Raw genomic sequence first — 8,967 nt, forward strand, 5'->3', positions numbered from 1 at the left:
GTGGACACTGCTATTTCATCATGAACATTAGTGAAGACCCATTATATGAAGATAAGTAGAACAGTGGCGAAGTCGTCCTTAAAAGTGTTTCTTTGATCTCATTGAATTGCCATGTGTACAGACCAGTAAAAATGCATGTTATGTAATATGTGCTCCACAGCTTGGAAGATCTACTTTGTCAGAATACATTTTAAAAAGTGATTAAAAGCTGCTGGTAGAAAACTGAATGGATGTTTATGTTCTATTCTGTGTCTGCTGTCTGGAGGTTACATCATGCTATCAGGTGTCAGGTGTTGGCTATGATGGCACCATCTCTCTCTCTCTCCAGTGTTGGGGAAGTTAAAGTTACATGTAACTGAGTCACCATAACTAAGTTACATGTTGCTGTAACTTGCTGTTAACTGCTGAGTTACATTCATATGTCTGTAACTCGTCAAGTAACTGAGATACTTTTTGGGTCATTTTTGGCTCAAGTTACAAGTTACAAGAAGTTACAAGCAAAGTTATCATTTTACATTGACGTTTTGTTAAGATTGACGATCAAATGTCCTCAACAGATCATAGTTTTCTTATTTCTTTAACTTTTTTTCTTTTTAAACTTATTAGGAAGACAGATGTTTACTAAAGAAAATGTCAACCTTTTTTAAATAAAACATAACACTCAGTTGAGAGGCATATTTCTGCTGGCATGTGACTTTTTTGTAGGATATTATATTTTGTTTCATGTACACCAAATGTACATTCTCAATGTACATTCTCAATTTAACGCTGAAAAAAAGTTACTTGTTCTATGTAACTTGAAACTTTATAAGTTACATTTCTCCAGGGGTATAACTTTAACTTTACTGCCATGGTGAGTTACTTGTAACTGTACAAGTTACACTTTCAAACAATTCAAAGTAACTTCCCCAACACTGTCTGTCTGTCTGTCTGTCTGTCTGTCTGTCTGTCTGTCTGTCTGTCTCTCTCTCTCTGGCCCCTTTTACACCTGAACAACTCTGGTTCCAGAACCGGTTCTGTTCTAGTGTTCTTGAAGAACCCTGGTGCTTTCATGGGAACCGGCCGCGAACCGGCTTGCGTTTCCACCTGTTTGAACCCATTCAGACATGGAACAACTTTGATCATGAATTTATGCTATAACTATGCTATTAAAAATAGTGTGTGTTAGTCTGTGTGCGTGGCGGGCTCAGGAGTAGGTGTCTTTGGCCTGATTCATCCGGCGTGTGCTAGCGGCCACCCAACAGCGAGCGCTAGCGGCCACCCGAACAGTAAAATCGCGCTCTTTCAAACGACCATCATTTCGATCGGAGGGTTAGCGACTCGCTCCACGGAGGTTAGGGTTAGGGTGAGGGTGAGGGTTAGAGTCGGGTGTCAAAAAGATGACATGTAGTAACAGCGACACGCTCCCCACCCAAATGCAGCAGTGTTTTTGCTTCGCAGCACGTTTATCTCTCTCTCTCTCTCTCTCTCTCTCTCTCTCTCTCTCTCTCTCTCTCCTCTGCTCTGCTCTGCTCTATTCTCCTCTACCTTCTGTTCCTCTCCTCACTCAGATCTACTCCTAAACTCACCAACTATCAACTCCACTATATCAACTACTATATCAACTCTCAACCAAGTCTCAGAGTACTTCTCTGCTCAAATCTGCGCAGAGCCTCGTCCTCGCAGAGCAACAAACTGGTACCCTGGGTGTACAACAAACTCTGATCACTTTGTGCCAAGATGTAGGTCAGATGTAGGTCAGATGTAGGCCAGATGTAGGTCAGATGTAGGTCAGATGTAGGTCAGATGTAGGCCAGATGTAGGTCAGATGTAGGTCAGATGTAGGCCAGATGTAGGTCAGATGTAGGTCAGATTTGGCCAGATGTAGGTCAGATGTAGGTCAGATGTAGGCCAGATGTAGGCCAGATGTAGACCAGATGTAGGCCAGATGTAGGCCAGATGTAGGCCACGCTTCAGAGCCCAGACAATGCCAGATGTTGGAGCTTAGCTCCTTCCAGGAGCATCGCTCAACAAAAAAAAGGAGGAGGAGAGGGGGCGGGGTCAATGGACTGTTGAACACAATGTCTGAAGTGTAGCTGAACACACTGTCTGATGTGTGTTTTTCCATATAAGGACGATCAACAGTCATCGCCATCGGCCTCCTTGATTGGCCAACCAAACTGATCAGCTTTGTGGATTGGCCAACCCTTTGCGTGACGTCTTTGCCACTGAACCAATATAAGCGATACCTCCCACATCAGGATTCAGTTTGTTCTCAGAACAAGCTTTAACAGATCCAGTGTGATTTACAGTGTGAGAAATGTTCTGCTGGACGGTACATGTGAAGAGAGGACAACAACCAAACAGTTATCCTGCTGTAGCAGTAGAGAACAAGGTGTACTCCTTCGGAGGGCCCAATGATGACAGCACGGCTCAGATTGATGTGCACGTTTTCAACACAGTGTCTCTGCGCTGGAGGAAGCTGACCCCGGTGATGACAGGAAGAGATGAGGTTCCCTCCAGGCGTGAGGGCCACACAGCTGTGCTGATTGAATATATAGTCTATGTCTGGGGAGGGGTTCCTTACTGCAATGTGCTTTATGCATTTGATGTTAACTCCCACAAATGGTTCAAACCCAGGGTTTCTGGGACTGTTCCAAAGAGGAGGGAGAACCACTCAGCCTGTGTCTTGGGGAAGGTCATGTTTATTCATGGAGGATGGACCGAACGGACTGGACTCACTAAGGACATCTACAAGTTGGACACCAGCACAATGGTCTGGTCTTTAATTAACACCAGAGGAACTCAACCCTCTGCTTCATGGTATCACTCTGCCACCATCATTGGGACAAAGATGTTTGTATTTGGAGGCTGGGCCCACTACACCATCAGAGTGTTTGACACAGAGACCAACTGCTGGCTGGACACACCTTATACACAGCTTGTTCCAGAAGGACGGAGTCAACATTCAGCCTTTACCTACAATGGAGAGGTGTACATATTTGGTGGACGGAACCATAGTAAGAACTTCAATGATCTGTGGAAATTCAGTCCAGAGACCTTTTGCTGGAAGAAGGTTGAGCCCAAGGGGAAAGGACCAGTTCCAACGCATAGCATGTGCTGTTGCATGATGGGAGATCGTATCTTCCTCTTTGGAGGAGAAAACACACCTGATGACCTGTATGTCTTAGACTTGAGTCCTAGCCTGAAGACGTTATGTAAGCTAGCAATTATTCAGTACGGTCTGGATTTGTCTGGACTCCCACACAACATCAGATGGGAACTGGCAGCCACGACTCCCAGTAAATACTGTTAAAACGTAGTGTTACGTGGTGATCACAAATCGACCCCGTGGAACGCGCACCACTCGCTAGCGTTCACATACAGTGCTGCTGATTCTTCTCGGGAGAAGAGGACACGTTTCTTACCGACCGTTTCTGTCACATCTGAGAGAGAGAAGAAAGGATTTAAACCACAGAAAGCTCAATGGCTTGTTTTCATTGGGGTCCTTTTGTACTCAATAAGAAAAACATTATAAAAATACGCCCATATTGAGGGTGAACGAGGACGCGTGCAACGTGTGTCAGTGCCAATGATCATCAGCAATCAGGTCGTACATGTCCCTCAATGTCTACACCTTGAAAAACACGGTGCAATAACAGTGTTGCTTCCATGTCATGTGACCACTATATGATGTCACTCATCTATGATCGCCATAGTTTAAAGTTGGTTCCCCTGACAGCACAGGGATCTCCATATCTCCATATATGGGCATAACAGGGATGTGGCATCACAGGGGTTTAATTAACACCAGAGGAACTGCACAGCCTGCTTCATGGTGTCACTCTGCCACCATCATCGGGACAAAGATGTTTGTATTTGGGGGTTGGCGGTACAGGTGGTACAGGGAGTACAGGGAATACCACAACTCCATCAGAGTGTTTGACACAGAGACCAACTGCTGGATGAACACACCTTCCACGGAGCCTCTTTCAGAAGAACGCAGGGATCATTCAGCCTTTACTTACTTCACGTGTCATGTCATCGGCAAGTCAGTGGATTGTCAGTGAATTCTCAGAACATGACAATGAGAAAGGAGGGCATCTGCCAACATGTTGTTGCGTAAAATGTGACTTTTACTTCTTTTCTTTGGAAAACAAGTGGCATTTGTGAACAGTGAAAAGAACCTGGGAGAAACATACATTTACAGAAAGAAAATAACACTTGGTGTGAAGTATTCATGAGTTAATTTCATTAAGCGTCTCATGAAACTTGGCCAATGTGACCCTGGGCGTACAACAACCTGTGAGCGCTATGTGCCAAGATGTAGGCCAGATTTAGGCCAAATGTAGGCCAGATGTAGGCCACGCTTCAGAGCCCGGACAAAGCCAGATGTTGGAGCTTTGCTCCTTCCAGGAATACCACTAAAAAGACATCAGGAAAAGCTCAGTAAAGCATGTAGAGTTGGAATGATGCATCTGATTCTCTACAGTGCTTCAAACAACAGCAGTTATATAAACAGTGGTGGTGATTCTTCCTCCAGAGTTAGCATCGAAGAGTCCTTGAGCAAGACGCTGAACCATAAATGTCTCCTGATGAGCAGGTTGGTGCCTTGCATGGTTTCCTCCACCATCGGTGTGTGAATGTGTGTGTGAATGGGTGAAGGTAATGCACAATCTACGTGAAGCTCTTTGTAATAAATCGCTCTATAAATGTACCATTTACCATGATGAATGTGAACGTCAAAATCCAGTGTGATTTCTTTTCCTCCCCCAGCACAAATATCATTGAGTCAGTCAAAATGACAGAATTATATCACCTTTTAGGAATTGAATTTTGTGTAATTTCTGCCTTAAATGGGACCAATTCTTATAGGCGTTTTTTTTTATTTTCTTTTTTTTTTAACAGGACTAACCGCTCCTACATCTGGCTGTGTCTGTATATACTTATGTCCCGCCCCATCTCACATTGGCCAAGCTCAATGAAATAGCACCGCTCACTTCACACTGAGTGTGATTTATTGTTTTAGAGAGAGAGAGTTAGCTGAGAGAGACGATTAATGAAACTAGAAATGCAGTTCCTAGAGAAGCTGTGTGGGCTGGCTGAAAACACACACAAAGTATATTATGGGCAGAACAAAAAGTGCACTTCCACATTCTGTGACAACATGCACAGGTATATAATATATAGCATTCTACCATTTAAGAATCAGAGGGGTCCAAATCATCACATTTGGTGGTCTGAACCCATTGGATGACATAAGTGAAGACAGATACGGATACAAAATCACCAAACACAGTACTTTCGAGCTACGCAGGTGCAAGTAATAATGTGGATGGCAGTAATATAAATGGTAAGACAAAATGTAGACTGGTTTTAAGTGCCAAGACATGTGGATGGAAGTAACATACCTGGCAAGATAAAATTCATTTCCCACAGGAATTCAGCTGCTTTTTTTTCAAAAATCTCAAAAAAGGTAAACAATTGTTAAGGATAAAACTACAAGCAGAGATAACTGTGTAAAGCTGAACAAGTTGAAGTTTGAACAGAATTTATAGCTGAAAAAAAAGACTAGTTTTAGGTGCCAAAAAAATGGACAAAAGGACAACTAAGTGAGCCCACAATGAACTCAACTAGACTGCAGAGTGTGCAAGTGCTGCGATCGGTGCAGTTCGGTGCTGTCTGTATGTATGTGGGTGGGTGGGCAAGTTGGCACTCTGTCGAGGTGCCAACTTGGGCCTTGTTATTTATACCAGGTCGCACTTTCTGATTGTGACCAAGAATGCTGGTTCCTCATTGGCTAATGGCAGTCGTAAACACAGACAGATACCGGCCGGGAACAGATGGCACCGAACACGTGTGCCCTCTGCTGGTGCAAGTAAAAAGCCCCACTCACTTCACCATAGGTGTGATTTTTACAAAAGATCTTCATCATGGTCCACTCCAGTGAACCATGGCATTTTGTATTCTCTTTCTCTGTGTTCTGAGGACTTTTTAAGGTACAATGAAAAAGGGGAACAAAACTAGTTTCCTGCGAGTGTAGCAGTTTGGGGGATTTAACTCATCGTCTCTGCTCCGACCTCCAGAGGGAGGAAGGGAGGGGCTGGGAGGAGAGGGGGCGGGGCTAATGGACTGTTGAAAACAATGTATAACGTGTATCTGAACAAACTGTCTGCCGTGTGTTTTTCCATATAAGGACGCTCAACAGTCATCTTCAAAGGCTTCCTTGATTGGCCAACCCCAACTGATCAGCTTTGTGGATTGGCCAACCCTTTTCCCTTTTCGTGACCTTTGCCACTGAACCAATATAAGTGATAACTCCCACATCAGGACTCAGTTGTTTCTCAGAACAAGGTTTAACGTATCCAGTGTGATTTACAGTGAGAAATGTTCTGCTGGACGGTACATGTGAAGGGAGGACAACAACCAAACGGTTATCCTGCTGTAGCAGTACAGAACAAGGTGTACTCCTTCAGAGGGCCCTATGATGGCAGCACGGCTCAGATTGATGTGCACGTTTTCAACACAGTGTCTCTGCGCTGGAGGAAGCTGACCCCGGTGATGACAGGAAGAGAACGTCACCTTGAGGTTCCCTCCAGGCGCAGGGGCCACACAGCTGTGCTGATTGAAGATGTTGTCTATGTCTGGGGAGGGGTTCCTTGCTGCAATGTGCTTTATGGATTTGACGTTGACGTCCACAGATGGTTCAAACCCAGGGTTTCTGGGACTGTTCCAAAGAGGAGGGAGAACCACTCAGCCTGTGTCTTGGGGAAGGTCATGTTTATTCATGGAGGAATGACCCAGGCTGGAATCACTAAGGACTTCTACAAGTTGAACACCACCACAATGGTCTGGTCTTTAATGAACACCAGAGGAACTCCACCTTCTACTTCATGGTGTCACTCTGCCACCATCATCGGGACAAAGATGTTTGTATTTGGAGGCTGGGGTTGCAGGGGATACGGGGGGTACTGCTACTTCAACACCATCAGAGTGTTTGACACAGAGACCAACTGCTGGATGAACACACCTTCTGCACAGCCTCTTCCAAAAGGACGCAGTCGACATTCAGCCTTTACCTACAATGGAGTGCTGTACATATTTGGTGGCTACACATCGAACGAGAACTTCAATGATCTGTGGAAATTCATTCCAGAGACCTTCTGCTGGAAGAAGGTTGAGCCCAAAGGGAAAGGACCGGTTCCAACGCATAGGATGTGCTGTTGCATGTTGGGAGATCGTATCATCCTCTTTGGAGGAGACACAACACCTGATGACCTGTATGTCTTAGACTTGAGTCCTAGCCTGAAGACGTTATGTAAGCTAGCAGTTATTCAGTACGGTCTGGAGCAGTCTGGACTCCCACACAACATCAAGTGGGAACTGGCAGCCATGACTACCAACATGGTTGACCTTCTCAGACGACATGGCTAAGGACAATTTGAAGTACAGATGTGTCATTTGAGAACGTCACGTGGCATGCCATCGGCAAGTCAATGGATTATCAGTGAATTCTCAGAACATTGTCAGTGAGAAACAAGGGCATTTGCCATGGTGTTATGTAAATATATTCAGATTTTGTTTTCCAATGAAAAGTGTCAAAGAGTGACACTTGTTTTCTGTAACAAACTAGTACTGCACTCTTAAGTATGCTAATAAAACAGTTCAGTTTAATGTAAACTCTGTCATATCTGTCTGTGTCTGTATGTACTTATGTCCCGCACCATCCCACATTGGACAAGCTCGATGAAATAGCTCCGCTCACTTCACACAGGGTGTGACTTTTTTTTTCTAGACAGAGAGAGATGAAGCAGGAACCCCTTAGCCGAGAGAGACGATTAATGAAACTAGAAATGCAGTTCCTAGAGAAACTGTGTGGGCTGGCTGAAAACACACACAAAGTATATTTTGGGCAGAACAAAAAGTACACTTCCACATTCTGTGACAACATGCACAGCTGTAGAATATATAGCATTCTACCATTTAAGAATCAGAGTCCAACTCATCACTTTTGGTGGTCTGAATCCATTGGATGACGTAAGCGAAGACAAATACGGATACAAAATCACCAAACACAGTACTTTCACGCTACACAGGTGCAAGTAATAATGTGGATGGCAGTAATATAAATAAGACAAAAGACAAAGTGTAGACTGGTTTTAAGTGCAGAAATGTGTGGATGGAAGTAACATAAATAGATAAAATTCATTTACCAAAGGAAATCAGCTGTTTTTTTTTTCTCCAAAATCTCAAAAAAGTTGACCCTAATCCAACTGATCAGCTTTGTGGATTGGCCAACCAATGACGTCTTTGCCACTGAACCAATATAAGTGATACCTCCCACATCAGGACTCAGTTGTTTCTCAGAACAAGGTTTATCAGATCCAGTGTGATTTACAGTCACTGTGACTGTGTGATCACATGTGATATCACAGTGACAGTCCATATATGGTTATCCCTTTTATGCCCATATATGAAGATCCCTGATGTCATTGATATATATCACTGGCCAGATGGCAAAGGCATGGCCCATATCTGTGTGGTTCAGTTCTCCCATGTATGGGCATAAAAGATAGGTTCTCCCATGTATGGGCATAAAATATATTTGATGTATATGGATACATATCTATCTATAAATGCGAGAAGTCTCTGCGTGTGTGTCTGTCTGTCTGTCTGTCTGTCTGTCTGTCTGTGTGTCTGTAATCCGCGTATCTCGAGAACCGTTCGTCCCACCGGCTTCAGATTCGGCACGCGCGTTCCCCGCCGCGGCACGGAGTGCAGTGCCGGGTCTCGACCCGACCCGACGCGCGGTTTTCCCGAACCGGCGCGAAACGTTCGGAATCTCCTTATGCGGGGTTGATTGTTGACATCAGGCTGTTCCGGAGGAAATCGGCGAAAGCTCTGACTCATTGTGACATCACTTCATAAAAGGCTCTGACATCACGTACGCCACATGAGTCAACAAAAAATCTCTGTGAGTGTGTATGT

The 8,967-nt window shown here is 44.4% G+C and overlaps 2 protein-coding genes across 2 annotated transcripts; both read left to right on the forward strand.

The window, feature by feature from the left end:
* Window positions 1–2,299: 2,299 nt before the first annotated feature.
* On the forward strand, window positions 2,300–3,295 carry LOC308306989 (kelch domain-containing protein 3-like; the record flags this gene model as incomplete). The annotated part of the gene is made up of 1 exon (XM_080752048.1): window positions 2,300–3,295. The coding sequence occupies one exon, from the start codon at window positions 2,300–2,302 to the stop codon at window positions 3,293–3,295; it is 996 nt and encodes a 331-aa protein (XP_080608174.1).
* A 3,071-nt stretch (window positions 3,296–6,366) lies between these two features.
* On the forward strand, window positions 6,367–7,413 carry LOC308307060 (kelch domain-containing protein 3-like; the record flags this gene model as incomplete). The annotated part of the gene is made up of 1 exon (XM_080752173.1): window positions 6,367–7,413. The coding sequence occupies one exon, from the start codon at window positions 6,367–6,369 to the stop codon at window positions 7,411–7,413; it is 1,047 nt and encodes a 348-aa protein (XP_080608299.1).
* Window positions 7,414–8,967: the final 1,554 nt, after the last annotated feature.

This window comes from Nannobrachium achirus (assembly GCF_963921795.1).
Source record: "Nannobrachium achirus genome assembly, chromosome: 1".
Lineage (NCBI taxonomy): Eukaryota > Metazoa > Chordata > Actinopteri > Myctophiformes > Myctophidae > Nannobrachium > Nannobrachium achirus.